The following is a 23,854-nucleotide window of genomic DNA, read 5'->3' on the forward strand; positions in this document are numbered from 1 at the left end:
ATCACTCGATTAATCGCTGAGAACCGGTTGAAGGCTGGGTTCCATATTTGAGACCATATGTGTAAAGTCCACAACATAACCTCAGACAAACCTCCTTCAGGAAGGATGAGGCTTCCGCAATGTCCCTGATCAAGTGGAACGGGTGCGTATTCCCAGTGTTATCCAATCGCAGTGGGTAGTGCTATGACAACAGTGAATGTTCTTCTTGTTGTGAGCCCTGGCCTACAGCAAAATGGGGGCAGAGGTGACTCACACAGGGACAGCATCCATGGTGCTTTGGTAGGGGATCCCAGTTTGTCGGTTACCAACGTGACGTAGAAACTAACAGACTGACAGGCAATGTCTCTGTTTCGTATGTAATCCTCATTCCCTGAAGGATGGAAAGGTTTTCGATTTTCAACTGAATCAGCTTTAGCAAAGTATTCTTTCAAAACTTTTACAAATAAAGTCTATTTATTATTATATATTTTTTTTCTATTTTAGTTTTAGTAATTTTAGTTTTAGTTTGTATAAAGTTTTAACAAAGTGTAATAAAGTTTTAATAAAAATAAATGGTTTGCCCTAAGATGTCCGTGGGAGTGAGGTATATAAGGTGTGGCGTGTCCTGGCCATTCAGTAGGTAGTTCAAGGTTGTGTTACCATCAGAACAAGGGTTACAACAGTAACTGAGTGCAGTAACCCTTCCTGTTGGTCACCATCAATGTTATGTTGAAAGACAATCGGTGTCCCTTTGGAAAGGGACTACCACCAGGTGGTGCAAAAGGACAGTTTGCAAACTGACTGGAATTATATTTTGTTTTGTAAACGGATATCAAATAACAAAATAAAAAAATAAAACTTTATAATATGTTGTATTAAGGGGCTTTCATTTTGATCTACAGGCTAATTAAAATTTTTGAAGAAAAATCCTGACCTTGGCTGTAGGTTCACTATGCAAACATACATATCGATGTGTAAAAGGCTGCAAGTTCATTAAACTTTATATTTTTTATTATACATGAAAAACTAGAAATCGTACAAAAATAAGGATATTAACTTGAAATGTTTAGATTACACTTAAGGATGTGTGCATTATGCCATAAAAAAATAAACGATTGAAAAGGTGGCTTATTGTTGCATGTTACAGGCTAGGCCTAGTTCTAACACATATTTTGGCATTATAGTTACATTAATGTCACAAAATATGAAAGGCTTGAAACTTACATTGAATAATTTGCTCATTTATTTCAGCAGGTCACACATTTATTTTTTATCTGACCTTTTTTTATACATATTTTATTTCAAAATACAGAACCCATGACATGCCAAAAATGATTGTCCATTAATTAAGAAATTTATCACTTTTTATTGTTTCTTTGTATTAATTAAAACATGTTTAAATAATAATTAATCTATTGGAAATTGAGGGAATCCATAAAATAAACAAATAAATAAATTAGTCAATATAATTTTGTCATTTAATTAGAAAACAACCCCTGATTCACAACATTCGTTTCCAAACAGAAATCAGGTAGAGCCCTGCACGGGCTTCAACCTAAGCCGTATAGCAGCCCTTGGCCGACACCTTACCAGTATCCTCGGCCCAAGTCCGACTGGAACCAGTGTATTTTTTCTCTCTCTCCATTAAAATAATTCAGTTTTGTTTTTAATTGAAAACTTATATTTCTTATTGTTTCATTATTAATTAATTTAGAAAACTGTTTGGAACATTTTCTTTCTTTTGTTAAAGCAGACAGCTGAGTTGATCACATTTATTAAATTAAACCTTCTTAAATCATCATGCTTAAAATAAAATCTGTAGATATAGATCACTTAAAGAATATGAGAATGTTAGTTTAAACATATTAAAGTGTACTCTTATGCATATATCTAAGTATTTTTGTGGAGAGTGGAATGTGAGTGGTGCTTATTAATGCATGGTGGTGCCAGTGTAATCACTTCATTCTGTTCTTCATAAAAATGGAAACAACTTGAAGTAGGCAACGTAAAACGTTGTGCTTCTGTAAAATAGAGAAAATAAACCGGATGCATTTTCTGCTGTCTCTATCTGCATGATTATGTTGAGCATGGGCTGAAATGCAAAGCTCTAAAAGAAGGTGCAGTTTAACTTTGCCGTGTCTGGAACTGATGGTTTATATTCACAATACGCTACATATAATACGCATAAGACTGAATCCATGAAGAGCTAATAATGACAGTAAGACATTAAAATTATCTCACTTTGGTTAATTTTTAATGAATAATATTTATTACAGCAACAAAAAAAAAAAAAAAAAAAAAAATTCCATTAATATTTTTTATGTGAGGTTGAAAAATAAATGGTGCTATTACCATCAGTGCTATAAGTCAGTTCTGCTGTAGGCTTTTCATCAAAAGCAGCAACAAAAGTTCAGTTCATATATATACACATTTTATCGACAATTCCATGACATTTATGCAAAGAGTCAATATTTGCAGTGTTGGCCCTTCTTTTTCAGGACCTCTGCAATTTGACTGGGCATGCTCTCAATCAACTTCTGGCCAAATCCTGACTGATAGCAACCCATGCTTTTTTTTTTCAGAGTTTCCAGGCCATGGACCCAAAATTTAAACATTCTGGTCCCCGCGCAACTTAGTTATCACTTTTGCCTTATGGCACGGTGCTCCATCGTGCTGGAAAATGCATTGTTCTTCACCAAACTGTTGTTGGACTGTTGGAAGAAGTTGCTGTTGGAGGGTGTTTTGGTACCATTCTTTATTCATGGCTGTGTTTTTGGGCAGAATTGTGAGTGAGCGCACTCCCTTGGATGAGAAGCAACCCCACACATGAATGGTGTCAGGATGCTTTACTGTTGGCATGACACAGGACTGATGGTAGCGCTCACCTTTTCTTCTCCGGACAAGCCTTTTTCCAGATGCCCCAAACAATCGGAAAGGGGCTTCATCTGAGAATATGACTTTACCCTAGTCCTCAGCAGTCCATTCACTATACTTTCTGCAGAAGATCAATCTGTCCCTGATGTTTTTTTTTTTGGAGAGAAGTGGCTTCTTTGCTGCCCTTCTTGACACCAGGCCATCTTCCAAAAGTCTTCGCCTCACTGTGCTTGCAGATGCGCTCACACCTGCCTGCTGCCATTCCTGAGCAAGCTCTGCACTGGTGGCACTCCGATCCCGCAGCTGAATCCTCTTTCAGAGATGATCCTGGCACTTGATGGACTTTCCTAGACCCCCTGAAGCCTTCTTTACAAGAATTGAACCTCTTTCCTTGAAGTTCTTGATGAACCTATAAATTGTTGATTTAGGTGCAATCTTAGTACCCACAATATCCTTGCCTGTGAAGCCATTTTTATGCAACGCAATGATGGCTGCACGCGTTTCTTTGCAGGTCACCATGGTTAACAATGGAAGAACAATGATTTCAAGCATCACCCTCCTTTTAACATGTCAAGTCTGCCATTCTAACCCAATCAGCCTGACATAATGATCTCCAGCCTTGTGCTCGTCAACATTTTCACCTGAGATGATTACTGAAATTACCTCAGCAGGTCCTTTAATGACAGCAATGAAATGCAGTGGAAAACTTTTTTTGGGATTAAGTTAATTTTCAAAGAAGGACTATGCAATTCATCTGATCACTCTTCATAACATTCTGGATTATATGCAAATTGCTATTATAAAAACTTAAGCAGCAACTTTTCCAATTTCCAATATTTATGTAATTCTCAAAACTTTTGGCCACGACTATATATATATATATATATATATATATATATATATAATTATTGTGTTTATTATAGTGTTCAAATGCTGATCTTATAGGCCTATAAGACCAGTATTTGAACACTATAATAAACAAACAAGAATTATCTGCTTGATGACACTAATATAAACACGAAGTAAGATGAATGAAGAGCATATCCGTCTTGCATGTGCAAACAAGGCAATGGAAAAGGGAAGTTTGGTATATTTGGTATATATTAATAATAAAATAATATCTAAAATGATAAATACAGATGTGTGTATTCTGCAGTTCACTGGTTAATTTTACACCATTTTTTCTTCTTTTAGATAGACCATGTCCATTTTACACTAAGCAACCAGTAGTGTGACTGAATTCAGTCCAGCTGGAGGGATTTGGGGTTTGTGTGTAGTTCTCATAGCTTGTGGGGGTTGAAATAAAGGTGTGTATTTCTTGCTTTTTCATATGGAGACTGTATGGTGAACATTTTAAACTTGCAGAGCAGGTTTATGCAAATTGTCTGTTTTAGGACAAATGCCTCTTTGGTTTGGCTTTTGCAATTATTGCAACAGCATACAGAGTGTTACATACAATATAATATGGATTTGTTTTTTATCTCAGGAGACATGAGGTGCCTCTGAGAGAGAGACAAAAGCAACTGGCCGAAAGAGTGTCTGCCAAAGAGATAAAAACTTTTGTTCCCTATCAAAAGCTACTCTCGATGCTGCGCTCAATAGCGCTAATGAGAACATTATTTGTTCGACCGGTTGCGAAGCACGCGTGTCAAACACAGCAAGAATTGGCTTAAATAACCTCGGTGAAAACGTCATTGATTACGTGCACCTGCAGGTAATAAATAGACGTCAAACGGAAACATCCTCAGGTTTCTTTGTCTTCGAGACCGCTTTGTGTGTGTATGTGTCACTGTCTAGTTTAAAAAAAGAAATGGCGCAGTCAGGAGATTCTTGCCACCTTGTGCACAAGTTATCCCAGACGATGATTTGCATGATTATTGTTTAGAGTGCCTTGGGGAAGAGCATGCGATCGCTGCTCTCGAGGACGCAGAGTGTGAGCACTGTGAATTGAAAAGGGTGCTCCGCTCGAGGCTTGCTTTCTTTAGTGAGGGGCGAGCCTCCGCATCCTCATTAAGATCATAGGGCTAACGCATCGAGCTAGCTGAGAGACGAGGAGTGCGCGAGTGTCCTCTCTCTCTTGTGCTCTCCCCTGATCGCAAAGTCCCCGCCCCCGCTGCTGAAGCGCACCCTGGCACTTCTTCAGAAGGAGACGAGGACGCAGGTTCTCTTGCCTCTGGTGATATGGAGACAGAGAGCGCCGCCTCTGAGCGCTCCTTGCGCGATGACAAAATGTTGGGGAGCTTCTCAAGGTTGTGACTAACACGGTGGCCAGGCTTAAGTTAGACTGGCCACAAGAGGAAGAGAACCCTAAGCACTTTAGGTTAGATGACAGATTTTTGTCAGGTGGCCGGGGGGGACATCCCAACATCGATCTCTCCCCTTTTTCCCAGATCTCCATGATGAGTTATCCCGTTCATGGAATAAGCCTTATTCTTCACATATTGTTGTTCCCATGACGTCAATTTATTAGACTATCGTGGGCACTAAGGCGCAGGGATATGTGGCGATGCCTCAGGCCGAGGAGACGCTTGCGGGCTATCTCTCCCCTGGAAGTTCATCCTCACTTAAAAAGCCAACTCTCCCCACCAAGCCGGGTAGAGTAACATCATCTCTGGTGGGGAAGGCATTTCAAGCAGCCGGTCAAGCTGGTCCTTCTGGCCTATTTGGCGATTCCATGAATACAGTTGTCACTAGGTTCAGGGAGGCCAAGAGACACGTGCTCAGGCGTCAGGGCTGTTGGCCACCCAAACCGACCCAATCTGGTCTCTCTGCAGCGAGAGTCGAAGAAAAGTTCTATCAGAAAGTAGATGCTCCTTCCTGGCACCCCCAGGGAAATGTTAAATGCTCGGTTGCTTCCTGCCACATTTCAGGACACCTGACATCTAACATCCCCCCCAACAAAAAGAAGTGTCAAAATTAGTGCCCCTTTCGAAGAAACTGGCAGCGTGGAAGCTACTGCCAAATATCTCCCCATGGGTAGAAAAGACTGTAGCGAAGGGCTACAGGATTCAGTTTGTATTTCGTCCTTCGCGTTTCAACGGCATGGTATCCATTTCCGTGAAACCGGAACGAGCACATTTGTTGACACAGGAATTGCAAATGCCGCTGGATAAAGGGGCCATAGAACATGTTCCCCTGCCAGACAGACAGGCAGGCTATTACAGCCGGCGTCAAATTTTAGATCTTCGTGTGTTGAACCGCTACCTCAGAACATACAAGTTCAAAATGCCGACAAGCAAGATGATTGTGTCTCAGATCCAGTTAGGCGATTGGTTCGTGACTATCGATCTCTCTTATTTTCACATTAAGAACTTGCCACATCACAAGAAGTTCCTGAGGTTCGCTTTAGGGGGTGAAGCTTACCAGTATCGGGTTCTTCCATTCGGCCTAGCCTTGTCACCCCGCACATACACAAAATGCGTGGATACAGCTCTGGCCTACGACTCCAGGGCATCCGCATTTTGAACTACATAGATGACTGGCTGGTTTTGGCTCAGTCTCAGGAGCTAGTGCTTCGACATCTGGATGTCCTTCTAGCTGATCTCGAATCTCTGGGGTTGAGACTCAACGCCAAGAAAAGCATTCTCTCTACTGCTAAGAGGAAAACTTATTTGGGGGTGGTATGGGATTCGGTCATGATACGGGCACAGCTGTCTACTGCACGCATAGATTCCATTCTAAAAACCCTAAAAAACATCTTGGCTAGGCCAGAAAGTCACTGTTCATCACTTTCAGAAAGTTTTAGGTCTTAAATGGCCATCCAGCCCAAGGGATCTGGAGAGGTCATCTTCTCTAATGGCACATCAATTGCCTCGAAAAGAAGGCTGTATTTCTGGCCCTGAAATACTTCTTCCGGCAGTTGAGAGGCTACCATGTCCTAGTGCGGGTGGACAACACATCTGTAGTCTCTTACATAAATCGCCAGGGCTAACTGCGTTCGTGCAGCTTGAACAAGTTAGCGCAGCAGGTTCTGCTTTGGGTACAGAACAAGTTCCTGTCCCTGGCGATTTACATTTCTGGGCATATGAATGTGGGAGCAGATTTGCTGTCCAGACAAGCAGTGACACACGGGGGAATGGAAATTCCACCAAGAAGTAGTGAGTCAAATCCGGGAAAGATTTTACGAAGCAGAGGTGGACCTCTTTGCTACACAGGAGACAGCACAATGTACCCTCTTCTTCTCTCTGACTCATCCAGCTCCCCTGGGTCTGGACGCTATGGCCCATGCATGACCCAGGCTGCGTCTTTACGTCTTTCCTCCGATTGCTCTGCTCCCGGGAGTCCTGGCCAAGGTTCCGTCAACAGGGGTCTCGCCTCTTACTGATAGCGCCTCATTGGCCGATCAGAGTCTGGTTCTCAGATCTAATATCCTTCCTTGGCGGCTCGCCAATTTTAAGTTATTTCATTTTCAGGAAAAAATTCAAGGGATCGCAAGGGTGCTTCCCTGTCATGCATGCGCATTAATCATTTTCCACACTTGAATATGAATAGTAATAGAGCACATTTCTTTTTTGTTACAGTATGGGATTGCGCATTAAAAATTGTTGTTCCAAATCGCTTGATCATTAGTTGTCCTTTATCAAGATTACAAAGTACACATAACTCTCATAAACTTGTTTTAATAAATCTCTTTTGCATTAAATAATAAAGATATGAAGCAGGTTAAATTAAATATTATTGTACAAATAATTATGAAATGCTATAGACTAGGGCTGTAGCTATCGAATATTTTAGTAATCGAGTATTCTACCAAAAATTCCATCGATAAATCGAGTAATCGGATAAAATGTGTTTTTGCTTAATTAAAGTGCAATATTAATTAAGCAAGAGAAAATAAAGACTCCTGGGTCTTGTGACGGTCACGGAGGGATGTTAATATGCACACATACGCACAAACAAACACACAAAGTCTGTTTGGTGATACAAGAGTTTATTGTAATTATTGATCAGAGAGTGAATGAAATACCTGTGTATTGTTCCCGTGTAGCGTTTGTCCCGTGATTTTTAGAGTCCTGGTAAGAAACAATGGCAGGAATTATTGGTTCTGCTTAGGGTGGGAATCTACCATGTATTAATTGAGCATGGGGGTTTAAATGTATAAATGTGAATGTCTTTGTAATGGAAAGTAGTCTGTGTTTGTTTCTGCAGTGGAGAGTGTGGCCTGAGGGTTGCAGGTATTTTATTCACTCTCTGATCAATAATTACAATAAACTCTTGTATCACCAAACAGTCTCGGTGTGTGTTTGTGCGTATTAACGTCCATGTTGAATGTACGGTCCCTCCGTGACCATCATAGGCCTCTTAAAATGAACAAATAAGTTTCCTTTTTTAGAAATGTTTTATTTTTTATTTTTTAAATGCATAGAATGCAATGCATACATCAAAAATAAACATTTAATTATTACCCATTGTTTCTCTGTCTGTACTTGTACTGTGAACAATGACAATAAAGTTGACAGATGAATTAAGTGCATTTAAGTGCCATTCAGTTGGGGTTTTAAATAAAGCATTTTCTGAGATGCACATAAAACATTAATTATAAAATAAAATTAACATTTAATTTATCTTTTAATTATTGAAAATTAACTTAACTTTCTGTTAAACAAAAGGGATTTACTATTAAAAATAAAACATGGAAGAAATGTTGTGTGATTAAACCTTAAAAAAATAAAATAATGTTTGATTTTTTTTTTAGTGGTAGGCTATGTACATTCTGCTGAACAATAGTCTTTAACCGGACTTTTATTTTGACGGGTTGATGTACCTTTACAGTTCTGTGTACTGTATGTCAGAGAGCTGCACGGGTCCGATTTTGTAAATCCGCACCCGCCCGTACCCGCAGTGCTTAAAACCTCATCCGACCCGTATTCCGACAGCAGCACTAATTAAAATCCGCACCGAGCCGACCCGCTTAAAACAGAGCCGACACCCGACCCGCACCCGAAATCAAATCAGTTAAGCCAATCACATTAGACACACTTTTATTGCCAGGTCATACAGAAGTTATTTATGGAAAGATATATTAAAAGATATTCGTTTTTTATACATTTTACTCTTAATTTTGATCAATGTTTTATCAATCAATTGCCTGCATTTAATAAATAAGAAGCAAATATATAGCAGACAATGTAATAACCTTAGTGTAATTGACAGAATTACTAAAACATATTTTGCTACCTAAAAGTTAAATATTTTTTGTTTCACGCATGCATGCATGTCTATTTCCCTCATATTAAATATAAAACGCTGATATTTTTCCAATGTCTGGACTCCTTTATTAATGGAGTATATAAACAGACGTTTCAATATATTGGTATTAAATGAATTTTCTGGGAATTTATATTTCACGTTTTTACTGCAAATGTCGAAATACGTGCTCTTTGGTCCATCAGTGCTTGAGTCACTGATCACGAGAATAAAATATCTCATAATAAAACACAAAATTGACTGATTTATGAATGTATATGCATAGTTCTCATCAGTCAGAAATACAGATAAACGCTTTCATTTGTTGTATTTTTGATCCTGAAAGAAAACAGAACAACAAAAGAGCGTCTCAATAATACCACCGCCTGAGGTTGTGCTTCAAGTCGAACGCACCCATTTTTAAATCGTTCACAGCTGAGCATCGCGAGAGGCGTATTTGCGCCAGAGCGCGCATGTGAATGAGCTGCACAAAGTCATTTTCAGATGCAATTAATGCATGCTTGACTAGTCGATTGTTTCCGACAGCGTCGACAAGTGGTTAAAGTAGTCGATCACTCGACTACTTGACTAGTCTATGCAAGCCCTAATATGAGCAGAAATCATTGTAAATGCTGTATTTCTAGCAATCTCAGGATGTACTGTAATTGGCATACATAAACATTTTTTTCTTTTCTTTTATAATTGAAAAACTATGCAGCGGTATGTTTAATGACTAAAATAGTTTGTAGAATCCTTCAGTACAGTTAAATATTTTTTTTTATATTTGGAGGGGTGGGGGGGACTATACATACTGTAGTATCAGAGAAATGGTTGCAGGAATCATGTTTCATGTTTTTCTTCTTCTAAATTTGAAATAGAAACTCATGTGACATGTGACTTTCAACCCATTACTTCTAGATTGCTCCAGGACTGATTTAATGTATTTTTATATAAAATAAATAAATAAATAAAAAAATAAAAATCGTACATGGTACAATTTTTTCAAGGCACTTCAGTGTCTATAACTTTTAATCTTTTTGAGCATTATCAACTCTTGGATGATGAAAAGTAAAGTCAAAAGGGTCTTCTTTCCAAAGACAACCAGAATTCATATAATACATGAGTTTCGCAATTTGAGTTGAATTGCTGCAATGAATGAACTTTTCTATGACATTATAATTTATTGAGATGCACCTGTAGAGCCAAAACCTTGGAATTCATTTCCATTACATATACTGTACACGCCAGTTGGATTCTATTTTTCAGTTCAAAACTCAGATTAAAATGTACTTAATTAAATTTTTGAAAATAGTTTTTTTCATTATTAGTATGATTTTCATCACATTTTTGTGTATGTTTTGTATTGCTTTGTATATTACTGGTTTTGTTCCCTATGATGTAAATGTTTCATTGAATGCCCTTAATGCCTGTATGAACATTGTTTTAATGCCGAAGTAAGTGTTTTCCTAATACCAGTTTCAAATTTCAAGCATAACGGACAACTTTCTTTCACAGTTAAAACTACAGGAAGCATCTGACACTGGAAGCTTAGCACTTTAAGGTAAAAATGTCTGTGAATGTTCTCATGTTTAAAAACAGGGTGGAGTGCTCCAAACGAAGACAAAAACTTATGGTGACACTTTGTAGTTGTGAAGCGTTATGCCACCCAAACATGACTATCATTGTCAGACTGAAGTTCTTTTCACAGCACTTTAATGTCTGTTGTTCGCAACGTCTGTTCCAGTGAACATTCACTGGTGAACACATTTCACACTACAGAACTTAGATCTCAGAGAGGACATTGGCGTTTCTCTCAGATCATGTCTTTCTTAGTGATCATCACTCTTGTGAATTTTGGGCTTTTGTATGCGATCTCCATTAACTGTTCATCTCTAGATGAATGAATAATTACTTAAACATCTTAAGTTAGAAAAACGGAGCCTAGACATAAAATCATGTTAAACATATTGACAGCTTCTTTGAAAAAATTTATGTACACTAAGCTTTAAATTACGATCGGTTAGAAACCCATATGCGTTAAATTTTTTTTCAGCGCTTCATAAATATTAAATTAAAACATTTTGACATCATTACTCAACAATTAGTTTGAATCCTACCAATAATTATGTCATTTTGCTGTGGGTATTCAGCAATTTCACACGGCATAGGCACCAATTCCGTGGGTGCTAGAGGCGTACCCTATGCCCTTGAGCAAGGCACTGAACTCCAAATTGCTCCCCAGGTGCCAAATGGCTGCCAACTCCTGCGGGTGTGTGTTTGTGTTTACTTCTCACTGCTTTGTATGTGCACTAAGATAGGATAAATGCAGAGAACAAATTCTGAGTATGGGTTACCATAAAAATTTTTTAATGAAAAGGATTTTATATAAAGCTAAAACAGTAGCAAAACTCGAGAGGTTGAAAATCTGAATGTGAGAACTTGTCATATCAATATTTGTAGTTGAAAGTTTAAATTTACACTAACAGCTCTGATGTGAAAAGCTGAATCTTTCAATTTGCACACAAAGACAATGTTCAAAACACAATGTTTTGTATTGGAAGATAGTTGATTAATAGTCACAAATGTGTAGAATGACATTCACACAAAGAAAATTACATACACAAATGTTTACAACATTTACTTTTGCACTTCAGCTTCGCTGCACAACGTCAAGTCGGTACTTACAAACTCTCAGATCTGGCAGTAAAAGTTCAAATCCTAGTGCTGTTGCTTTTGCTACTCCTTTTGCAGTATAAACATAATTTTCTGTAAAGTTGCTTTGTAACGATTTGTTTTGTAAAAAGCACTATACAAATAAACTTGAATTGAATTGAATATTCCTGTTGCAAAACTCACTTGTGTACTTGCATATGCAGATGTGAGAGAGCAGAGCCCGGGTGCAAATGAAAACATTTTATTGGTCAATGCCCGACCAATGCACAACACCAGCCATCACGTTTGCAAAGAAAGACATTTGTGTTTTATGCATATGAAACAGTTATTTGTAAAACACTGCAAACTGTTTTCACTGAATATCTTTAGCTTTGACAGGATTTTAAGACACTGCATTCATTTTGCCATTCAGGTATTATCTGGTAGACAAATAATGCTAAATATTTTATATGTTTAGCTACTGATTTACCTCCATAATTTTACCTATTTATGGAAATGTTTATGCAAATGTGGGGTTTGTTGTGTATCCGTCCTATTTACTGCATTTAATATATATATATATATATATATATATATATATATATATATATATATATATATATATAAAATCATTTTATGCATTTACTGATGTAACTCTGGCTTCAAATGTTTTATGAGGAGGCTTTTGCTACAGCTGTAGTCTCAATTTTAGACTTTTTATTAAAAACTTTTATGCTTTTTTTATTTATTTACACATTTGCACACCTGCTTTTAAATAAACATAATATTGGATACCAACTTTGTTTCTGTTTTACATCTTCATTGTGATTTTCCATGTGACTACTCAAGCTTTTGTGTGTTTCAAAGCCTGATTATTTTACCAAATGAGTTACTGAGACTCAATGACTATGTTATCTGCTAACAAAAGTTCAGACTTCATGGATTCAGTTTAGAGTTCAGATATATCATGGATAGGTCCGACCATGAACAGTAATGTTATCTATCAGTACGTGCTAACAACTACTAAGGCTAAGCTTAGGGTTTAATTAAGTATAAGAGGTTAGTTCCAGTGTAGATAAGATAGCCAATCCCATTCAAAGCACACACATAGCAGTGGGAGCAGTGGGCAGCCATTTATGCTGTGGCGCACGTGGAGCAGTTGGGGGTTCATTGCCCTGCTCAAGGGCACCTCAGTTATGGTATTGAGGTTGGAGAGATCGTTGTACATTCACTCCACACACCTACAATTCCCGCCAGCCCGAGGAAATATTTTCCCATTCATACTCTAATTCTGTCTGTCATGAAAATGACAAAAGTTTTAAAATTGTAATGTTTAAATTGATATCACAAGTATATCTCTGATTTAATTAACATATCCCATAAAAAATTCCCTGGAATGCACAAATAATATCTTGTTTATAAGTATATTATGATCATATACAGGTCTATACCTTCAGGAGGAAGAGTGTAGCGAGCATACTCTGGGAAATAATCTTCAAGTTTGGATTTTCCTGCCAGGATCTTTTCTGCCAGCATGTCCTGTTTGTTCAGAAATAAGATCACTGAGATGGTCCTTAAAAACCTGTTTGAAAACACAAAGTGAGACATGTCTTTATTTCTATATCCGCTGACATTTTTATTTAGAGATGTTCAGCTGCAGCTTTGAGCCATTCTTGAGATTGCACTTTAATATTTAAAGGTGCCACCTGTCATCTGACTTAAAAATAAAATGTATGCAATAATTAGGAATGGGTGCAATGAACAAAAACATCACAGTATGAAATTGTGTATCATGATATCATGATCATGACCATATAGGCATAGGCAGAGTTTGGACCAGATCCAATCATTTTTGCCAGAGCTATTAATAAAACATTTTCTCATTTTATTTGTATTATCTTATTATTTTAACGAGTAAGCTAAGTCTAAATTATTTAAGGTATAATGCATGATTAGCTGTGCATTAAACAATATTAATGCACCTTATGGAGGTAAAGAACCACATGATGCTAAGCAGTTGCATCTGCAAAGTGCATTAAAATGGTTTAATGGACAGCTACCCGAGCATTATTCCACTTATACCATGGTCATTTGCCAGCCTGGGGTGGTTCACTGTTTTGTAAAAAAAAAAAAAAATCCACACAGCTCTGTCCACTCTCTGAGAAATGGACTGATAATTTCCTTATTTTATGAAGCCCTCCTTCAGAAACAGGCATTGGGCACTTATTGGTTAGCTAGCCCAGTGTGCTGCGATTGGCTAAATCGCCTCTAGCATGTGTATAAATGTCCCGCCCCTCACCTGCATGTGCTCCAGTTGTTTTGAAAACAATGATGTAATTAATATCGGTTAGCAATTTGAGCCCGATTGAGAAGCAGATGATATTATTGAAAAGGATCGTGCAGAAAATGTACAAGCACAGCATTTAATATTTTTTGTTTGTTGTTGTCTCATACTTTTAGATACACTGTTATTTGTAAATGCTACTGCTTATGTCAGCTTTTAATATTTGCGTTTACCCTGATTAAAGCTTTAATAAAGTATGCCAACTGCATGCTCATCCATGTTTAACGCTTCTCATAGCGATGCAAAAATAAATGTATAATTGTAACCGTTTATTGATGAAGCAGAGCTGAATGAGAGAGAAAAAGAGAGAGATGCAGAAAAGGGGGACGTGAGGAACGGTTTTAGCAACTGCTGCTTTAGAACAGTGGTCCCCAACCTTTTAGCACCAAGGACCGGTTTATTGTCAGACAACATCTTCACGGACTGGGCTTTAAGGTGTGACGGATAAATGCACCAAAATAAAATGATGCGTCTGGGATAAAAACTGTGGTATATTGTAAATATAATAACAAACATGAATCCATCGTGTATTCGTATGCAACTTTATTAGCAGCGTCCTCGTAACATCACACCAACAACATAACATGGATAATATATAATGAGCGAGTACACCATGAATCCATTTTCCAAACCGTGTTTTTGTCTTATCCTAAATCACTAAGTTACACCTATAATAAGTGTTTATATTCTGACTATTTTAGTCAGGTTGGTTGGGGTCGGCAACGCTGCAGAGTAGCAGAGTACCTGCGTGACTCGCCATAGATGTAAACAGAGAGAAGTGGCTACAATTGTACTTCCGTCAGACGCGAGCGCCAAAAGTTACCGACTGCATCTGTAATGTAAGTTATTTATTCTTTCTTGTGCGGTACCAAATGACACACGGACTGGTACTGGTCCACGGCCCGGGGGTTGGGGACCGCTGCTTTAGAACATTGATTTTGAAATTTGTGAATCCATTAGAATCATTAGAAGACAGAATTGTGATTCATATATGAATAAATTTTTACATGCACCTCTAATTTTCTCTTCCTCTTCTCTAAAGCAACGCAGCATGGCCTCGCCCCCTTTGCTGCCTTTGCTGCCTGAGAGTGGGTTTTATCTGGGTTTGTTATGTCACGAACCAATGAAGAAACTCATTGTAGTCTCTACCAGCTGTTTTCGTAGGCATTACACTGCCAGAATTTCAAAGACGATATCTCCGTTTGCTTTGAAATTTCAGCTTAGTAACTTTACAGATATAAAAAAAAAAAAAAAAGTGAAATTGCAATTAACCACACCTTTAAAGGCTGTTTATGATGTTTTTTTTGTATCCATCTATATTTACTGCATTTAATATATATATATATATATATATATATATATATATATATATATATATATATATATATATATATATAACTCCTGTTTATATAAATAATCATTTTATGCATTTACTGATGTAACTCTGTAATGTAAATATTTTATGAGAAGGCTTTTGCTACAGCTGTAGTCTCAATTTTAGACTTTATATTAAACTTTTATGCTTTTTTTTTTTTTATTTACACATTTGCACACCTGCTTTTAAATAAACATCATATTGGATACCAACTTTGTTTCTGTTTTACATCTTTATTGTGATTTTCCATGTGACCACTCAAGCTTTTGTGTATTTCAAAGCCTGATTATTTTACCAAATGAGTTACTGAAACTCAATGACTCCGTTATCTGCTAACAAAAGTTCAGACTTCATGGATTCAGTTTAGAGTTCAGAAATATTGTGGATAGGTCTGACCATGAACAGTAATGTCATCTATTAGTATACTAAAAGTAACTCATTGTAGTCCCAACCAGCTGTTTTTGTAGGCATTAAACTGCCAGAATTTTAAAATATGATATCTCTGTTTGCATGTTTATGATGTTTGCAGTGCAACATTTAACAGGAGGGAGTAAAAATTACAGTTATTTTCATCAGTTACGACTTATTAGTTACCTACTTCAAATCAGATAAAGAGTTTGGTAAGACCAAATTTATTTGAATGAATTATAGCATTTATTTGAATGAATTATCGATTGATCCAGAGAGAGAGAGACAAACAAATGAAGCCATTTAGTTACTTCAAAAACAGCGATTTTACACCCTCCTTGCTGAGAAATATAATGTAGTGATCTTCACTCTCGCTCCCCTCTCTGTGTTTATGCGTGAGTGTTATGTGTGTGTGCGCATCAATTAAAGCAACTCATTAATATAGTATGGTGATTAAACTGACTTGGAACTACCCGTGCCAATCTGAATCGAGTATTCAAACAGACCATGCAATAATTTGGTAACACTTTAGAATACTGTTTCTTACTTACTACATAACTAATAAGGAACTAGATAAAAAAGTTTGTCAAGACCGAAAGCCTGACCAGAAAGTTTGAAAAGTTTGAAAAGTTTACAAAGTTTGAAAATGTGAAAAGTTTAAAAAGATTTAAGTTTAAGTTTAAAAAAGACATTGATTAACATATTGCTAGCAAGCAAGTGACTACCGTCATTAGCATGATTAGCAAAGTTGCTAGCATGTTGCTAGTATGATTAGCAAGTGACTAGCATGCACTTAGCATGATTAGCAAGGTATCTAGCATGTCGCTAGCATAATTAGCAAGTGACTAGCCATCTCGCTAGCATTATTAGGAAGTTACTAACATGTCTCTAGCATGTTTCTAGTATGATTAGTATGAGACTAACAAGTTGTTAGAATGATTAGCATTTTTCTAACATGATTAGCATGTGACTAGCATGTTTCTAGCATGATTAGCATGTTGCTAGCATGTCGCTAACACAATTAACAAGTGACTAGCCATGTAGCTAGCATGATTAGCAAGTTAGTAGCATGTCGCTAGCATGTTGTTAGCATGATTAGCATTTTTCTAGCATGACTAGCATGCGACTAGCATTTTGCTAGCATGTTTTTAGCATTATTAGCATGTTGCTATCATGTTTCTACCATGAATAGCATGTTGCTAACATGCTTCTAGCATGATTAGAATGTTGCTAGCCTGTTTCTAACATGAATAGCATGTTGTTAGCATGTTTCTAGTATGATTTTAGCATGTTTAGCATTAGACTAGCATGATTAACATGTTGCTAGTATGTTTGTAGCATGATTAGAATGTTTGTTAACATGTCGCTAGCATTTATCTAACATGATTAGCATGTTGCTAGCATGTTGCTAGCATGTTTCTAGCATTACTAGCATGCGACTAGCATGTTGCTAGCATGATTAGCATGTTGCTAGCAGGTTTCTAGCATTTGACTAGCATGTTGTTAGCATTATTTTAGCATGATTAGCATGATGCTAGCATGTTTCTAGCATGATTAGCATGTCGCTAGCATGTTTCTAGCATTATTAACATGTTGCTAGCATGTTGTTTACATGTTTGTGGCATGATTAACATGCGACTAACATGTTGCTAGCATGATTTAAGCATGATTAGCATGTTTCTAGCATGATTAACATGTTGCTAGCATGTTTCTAGCATGACTAACATGCGACTAGCATGATTTTAGCATGATTGGCATATTATTAGGATAGATAGATAGATAGATAGATAGATAGATAGATAGAAATAGTCAGATAGATAGATAGATAGATAGATGAGTTTGAATGAGTTTAAATTGATTAGCATCAAAGCTTGATTGAGTCTAATGGGATTTGGAGCTTGGGTCATCTGAACATCCTGTCAATGAAAGTCTATGGGATTTTTATGACTTTTTAATATAAATTTTTAAGATAACCATAACTCAAACCATATAGCACACCAAGTCAGATCAGTATGAAGGTCTGACCCGAGTTTAGAGTATGTAGCTTGAACGGTCTAGGAGGAGTTAGTGTCCAAAAATGTTGCGGTCAGAAAAATAAGAAAAAGAAGAAGAAGAAGAAGAAGAAGAAGAAGCATGATTTTAGCATGATTAACATGTTGCTATCATGTTTCTAGCATGATTAGCATTCGACTAGCATGATAAGCATGTTGCTAGAATGTTTATAGCATGATTAGCATTCGACTAGCATGTTGCTAGCATGATTTTAGCATGATTAGCATGTTGGTAGCATGTCGCTAGCATTTCTCTAGCATGATTAGCATGTTGCTAGCATGTTTCTAGCATTATTAGCATGAGACTAGCATGTTGCTAGAATGATTTTAGCATGATTAGCATGTTGTTAACATGTTTCTAACATGACTACCATGCGACAAGCATGGTTCTAGCATGATTAGCATGTTGTTAGCATGTTTCTAGCATGACTAGCATGTTCTAGCATGATTTTACCATGATTAGCATGTTGATAGCATGTTTCTAGCATGATTAGAATGTTTGCTAGCATGTTTTGCTAGCATTTATCTAACATGATTAACATGTTGCTAGCATTTTGTTAACATGTTTCTAGCATGACTAGCATGCGACTAGCATGTTGCTACCATGATTAACATGTTGTTATCATGTTTCTAGCATGACTAGCATGCGACTAGCATGTTGCTAGCATGATTTTAGCATGATTAGCATGTTGCTAGCATGTTTCTACCATGTGACTAACATGTTGCTAACATGATTTTAGCATGATTAGCATTATGCTAGCATGTTTCTAGCATGATTAACATTGCCCTAACATGTTTCTAGCAAGATTAACATGTTGCTAGCATGTTGTTTACATGTTTCTAACATGATTAACATGCGACTAACATGTTGCTAGCATGATTTTAGCATGATTTTAGCATGATTAGCATATTATTAGGATAGATAGATAGATAGATAGATAGATAGATAGAAATAATCAGATAGATAGATAGATAGATAGATTAGATGAGTTTGAATGAGTTTAAATTGATTAGCATCAAAGCTTGATTGAGTCTAATGGGATTTGGAGCTTGGGTCATCTGAACATCCTGTCAATGAAAGTCTATGGGATTTTTATGACTTTTTAATATAAATTTTTAAGAAAACCGTAACTCAAACCATATAGCACACCAAGTCAGAACAGTATGAAGGTCTGACCCGAGTTTGGAGTATGTAGCTTGAACGGTTTAGGAGGAGTTAGTGTCCAAAAATTTTGCGGCCAGAAAAAGAAGAAGAAGCAGAAGAAGAAGAAGAAGAAGAAGTTTAAATAGGATTTCAGTAAGTTGGCTTTCTCAAGCCAACTTAATTATTGAAGAACTAGCAGGTGATTATTCATTAACACTTAACTCACTACTGTTAACTACTAAGAAAGATGTGTTAACAAATCAGTATGTAATATAATTTTATGATTGTGTTAAGTAACAGTTAGCTAATCAGTAACTAATATATTCCGATACCTCCTGAAGAACTACTATTAAATATCTACTAGTTAAGGTTCAAGAAAAATAACTATGAAATAACTACTACTGAACAGTTATACGCAAATAATCACTATAATAATCAGGCTGTGGCCCACAAGTACTTGAGTAAAAGTACAGATACCCCAATAAAATATTACTCCAGTAAAATTATAAGTGGGCCTATTCATTTCGAAAATTACTTGAGTAAAAGGACAAGTATGAAGTACTACTACAGTAGCAATTTGTTACAGCCCACTTATTAGCTTACATTGGAAATGAAATATGGATTTTGTTTGCTTCTAAATGTTTAACTTTTGATTATGAAATGTTTGTTAAATTAGTTAAAATGTGGGCAGTATACATGTTAAAATTGAATGATATATGCTGTATTAAGAAATGTTCTCATCTGAAATAAACAGATTTTAGTCAAAATGATGTAGTTTATTATTATTTACTAATAGGGTCACTTTAGAATTCTATTTCAGGTTCTAACTAAGTCCTGCAGAATTATCTGATAATTCTTTATTAATTACTAATGGATTCTCAACATTTTCACTTCAAAATAGGCCTAATGTTTCAGGTTCAAAATAAGTCCTGCAGAATTATTTGATAATTATTAACTACTAATGGGTTCCCTATGTTTTCACTTTACTTCGCTGATAGGCAAAATGTGGTTTGAACTACATATGCAGCATGATTCAAAACCTATTTGTTTTAAGTTGAAATTCAGAGTATAACATACTGTTTCTGTCTTCTTCTTATTAATTTAGTAATCTCTCCAGTATTACATTCTTCAATGACTTCATAATCATTTGGTTCATGTCTTGGAGAGACAGCCACTGAACATTGGCTACCTATAGTTTATTTGTAGACGGAAACTAGCATTTATTAGTGCCCTGGATTAAATGATACATATGCCAGAAGATGTCATGGTTGCTCTTACAAATCTGAGCAATGCCATACAGCGTCAGAGGAATATGGAGGAGGTATCTGTCAGGTGGAGCTGGAAACAGGACTTAGACGCCCAAGAATTTAAATTTCAACTACCAGTCTAATAGTTTTTTTTTTTTTTTTTTATTGCAGATCTTCTTGGTATGTCTCGTGCTATGCTATTCAGGAGGATGACTGAAAACAATTTATCTGTATGTTTTCACTTTAGAATACTGTTTCAGGTTCAAAATAAGTCCTGCAGAATTATTTTATAATTGTTTATTAATTACAAATTGGATACCTGTATTTTCACTTTTCCTCAGGCTTTGCCTTACATACAGAAATTTAATCAATGGTAATGTGGTATATGCCCGATGGAAGCATATGGGTAGCATTATTCAATTTGGGATGTAATACGCAAAATGACAATGCAATATGTAAAATGGCAATGCATTTTTGTATTTACATTTACATTTTCCAATACATTTGTGCAACGTTTGGTGCAAAATGAAAATGAAAATTAAATTACATAATTTTCATTTGCCATTTCCTACACCAGTTTTAATATGTAAAATGAATATTAATTTTAACGCTTTATAAGTTGCAAAATTAAAATTAAAATGTATTACAGAAATGATTAGATATGTCTAACATGTTCAAGCAAAAACTGTGGCAAAATGATCATTTAAATGCTACTTTTCTTAAATGCATTAACACTCACAGGCAAGACACTTACGATTGCATTTTCATTCAATGACCCGCAATGAATGTAGCAAAATTCAATGTCCACATTTAAAATGCATTTCGAGCCGATCACGTCTCCGCCCCCTCCCGCCCTGTCAATCACTGCGTGAACAAGGCGGAGCTTACAGAAGGTCAAGAAACTCAAGTGAGAGAAAATGGACAAGATAGTTGGCCCGTGTACGTTTTGATCATTTCGGTTTATGGTTTCATTATTTCATTCGCACTTGTGGGCGGAGCTGAAACGCTGCTTTCATCTGATTGGTCGAATCTCTTCTCTTTCAGCTTGGTCTTTTTATTCTTTCAGGCAGAATAAGAGTCAGTGCGAGTGAAGCACTGTAATGTCTGAAACCACCGCTCACTGTTAATTAGCATAATATTTGAATCAGATGTAGCTGGGCACATAATTTGTGCTGCTGAGACCTGCAAGAGACCCCATTAAATTATTGTATGAATATTAATTTGTCCCACTAATAAATACAGTGCAAATAGTTCTGTCTCCTTGGATAACAGAATATAGTTAAATATAGATAAATATAGTTAAATTTATGAAATAAAATTAAATAGGATTTTTTGGGCAGGTAAGTCTGGCCAGTTATACAAGCAACACGAGTCTGAAGATCTGAGCTGAATTGGGTGAAACATTTAAGGTCTAGTCTGTGTCAATTACTCTCATAATAAATAATAATAATAATGTTAACTGTATTTTTCGGTATAAGTTGCATCAGTCCAAAAATACGCCATGACGAGGAAAAAAACATATATAAATTGCTCTGGACTATAAGTCGCATTTATTCAGGACCAAGAGAAAACATTACCGTCTACAGCCGCGAGAGGGCTCTCTGGGGTAGGCTACAGGAGCACTGAGCAGCATGAGCACTGAGCAGCATAGAGCCAATTTTACTATTTTTATTTAGAAATTTAACTATATTCATTTTTACAATTATTTATTAATGTCACACACACACTTATGACTTAAAAGATGAGAGTGGTAAATGTTACAGACATGGAACTGTTCAGTCTATTATTGATTTTTATTTCCACTTAACTTTTATCCAAAGAGAGAGAACTATTTGCACTGTATTTATCAGTGGGACAATATTCATATACTACAACCTAGAAATAATTTGCAGGTCTCGACAGCACAAAGTATGTGCCCAGCTACATCTGATTCAAATATTATGCTAATTAACAGTGAGTGGTGGTTTCAGACATTGCAGTACTTCACTCGCACTGACTCTTATTCTGCCTGAAAGAATAAAAAGACCGAGCTGAAGGCGGAGCGATTCGACCAATCAGATGAAAGCAGCGTTTCAGCTCCGCCCACAAGTGTGAATGAAATATTGAAGCCATAAACCAAAATGATCAAAACGTACCCGGACCATCTGTCTTGTATATGTTTTCTCACTTGTATCCTCTTCTTGAGATTTGAGTCTCTGACCTTCTGTAAGCCCCGCCTTGTTCACGCAGTGATTGACAGGGGGGGAGGGGGCGGAGATGTGATCGGCTCGAAATGCATTTTCAATGTGGACATTGAATTTTGCTACATTCATTGCGGGACATTAAATGAAAATGCAATTGTAAGTGTCTTGACTTTGAGTGTTAATGCATTTAAGAAAAATAGCATTTAAATGATCATTTTGCCACAGTTTTTGCTTGAACATGTTAGACATGTCTAATCATTTTGCAACTTATAAAGCGTTAAAATTAATATTCATTTTACATATTAAAACTGGTGTAGGAAATGGCAAATGAAAATTATGTAATTTAATTTTCATTTTCATTTTGCACCAAACGTTGCACAAATGTATTGGAAAATGTAAATGTAAAAACAGAAATGCATTGCCATTTTAAATATTGCATTGTCATTTTGCATATTACATCCCAAACTGAATAATGCTACCCATATGCTTCCATAGATGAGGCACAAATACAGTACTGTTTATAAAATATAAAAACTAAGGTAAGTTATCGCAAGGCACTGGAGTCATGGTGGGGTTCCTACTGGAAGCTGATTTCTTACAGAACACACTCACAAAACAACTCACTACACAGACAAAACCTCTATAAAATGTATTGCATTTATTAATATTGCATTTTCATACTACTACTACTACTACTGCTAATAACATTTATATGAAAGGGTCACAATTCAATGTTATTGTGTAAAACTGTTCATTAGTAGTTACTTCATAGTTATTTTTCTTGAACCCTAACTAATAGATAATTAATAGTAGTTCTTCAGGAGGTATGACAGAATACATTAGTTATTGATTAGCTAACTGTTACTTAACATAATCATAAAATCATATTACATACTGATTAGTTACATCTTCCTTAGATGTTTACAGTAGGGAGTTAAGTGTTAATGAATAATCACCTGTTAGTTCTTCAATAATTCCTTATTAGTTATGTAGTAAGTAAGAAAAAGTATTCTAAAGTGTTACCAATAATTTAAATGAATTTTTTTATACTTTAGTAATTCATGAATAGCAAAGTATTGAGGGAGTGGACTCTCTTCTCGTTCTATATGCTAAATAAACAAAATGTATTTTTGTTGTTGACACAGCAAAAGAGGCGGATTCTTCTACATTAGGTATACATTTTTATCCCACTCTTTGTATAGCTTACCAGTCATTGTTAATTGTACATTGTAAATGTATTTTAAATGAAGAAGAAATTATATAGGCTATAAATAATTGAAATGTAGAAAATATGGTATATGTATGGAGCCAGAATGATCTCAATAAAAATTCACACAAAAAACACGATGCACACATGCACAGCCAAATTCACACGCATGAAACGTAATTCACATGCATGAAATAAACATAT

General features: G+C 36.3%; 1 protein-coding gene across 3 annotated transcripts in view; it reads right to left on the reverse strand.

Annotated features, from left to right (window-relative positions):
- Positions 1–23,854, reverse strand: part of gnal (guanine nucleotide binding protein (G protein), alpha activating activity polypeptide, olfactory type) — a 194,932-nt gene that overhangs the window by 9,425 nt on the left and 161,653 nt on the right. For 2 of the 3 annotated variants that reach the window (XM_026265285.1, XM_026265287.1), the window contains one exon: positions 13,143–13,273. In XM_026265285.1, the coding sequence (XP_026121070.1) occupies positions 13,143–13,273 (131 nt within the window). Of the gene's footprint in view, positions 1–2,802; positions 3,263–13,142; positions 13,274–23,854 lie in introns of those variants that run through there. The other variant, XM_026265286.1, reaches the window with a different exon arrangement.

The sequence above is a fragment of the Carassius auratus genome, unplaced genomic scaffold, assembly GCF_003368295.1.
Source record: "Carassius auratus strain Wakin unplaced genomic scaffold, ASM336829v1 scaf_tig00217328, whole genome shotgun sequence".
NCBI lineage: Eukaryota > Metazoa > Chordata > Actinopteri > Cypriniformes > Cyprinidae > Carassius > Carassius auratus.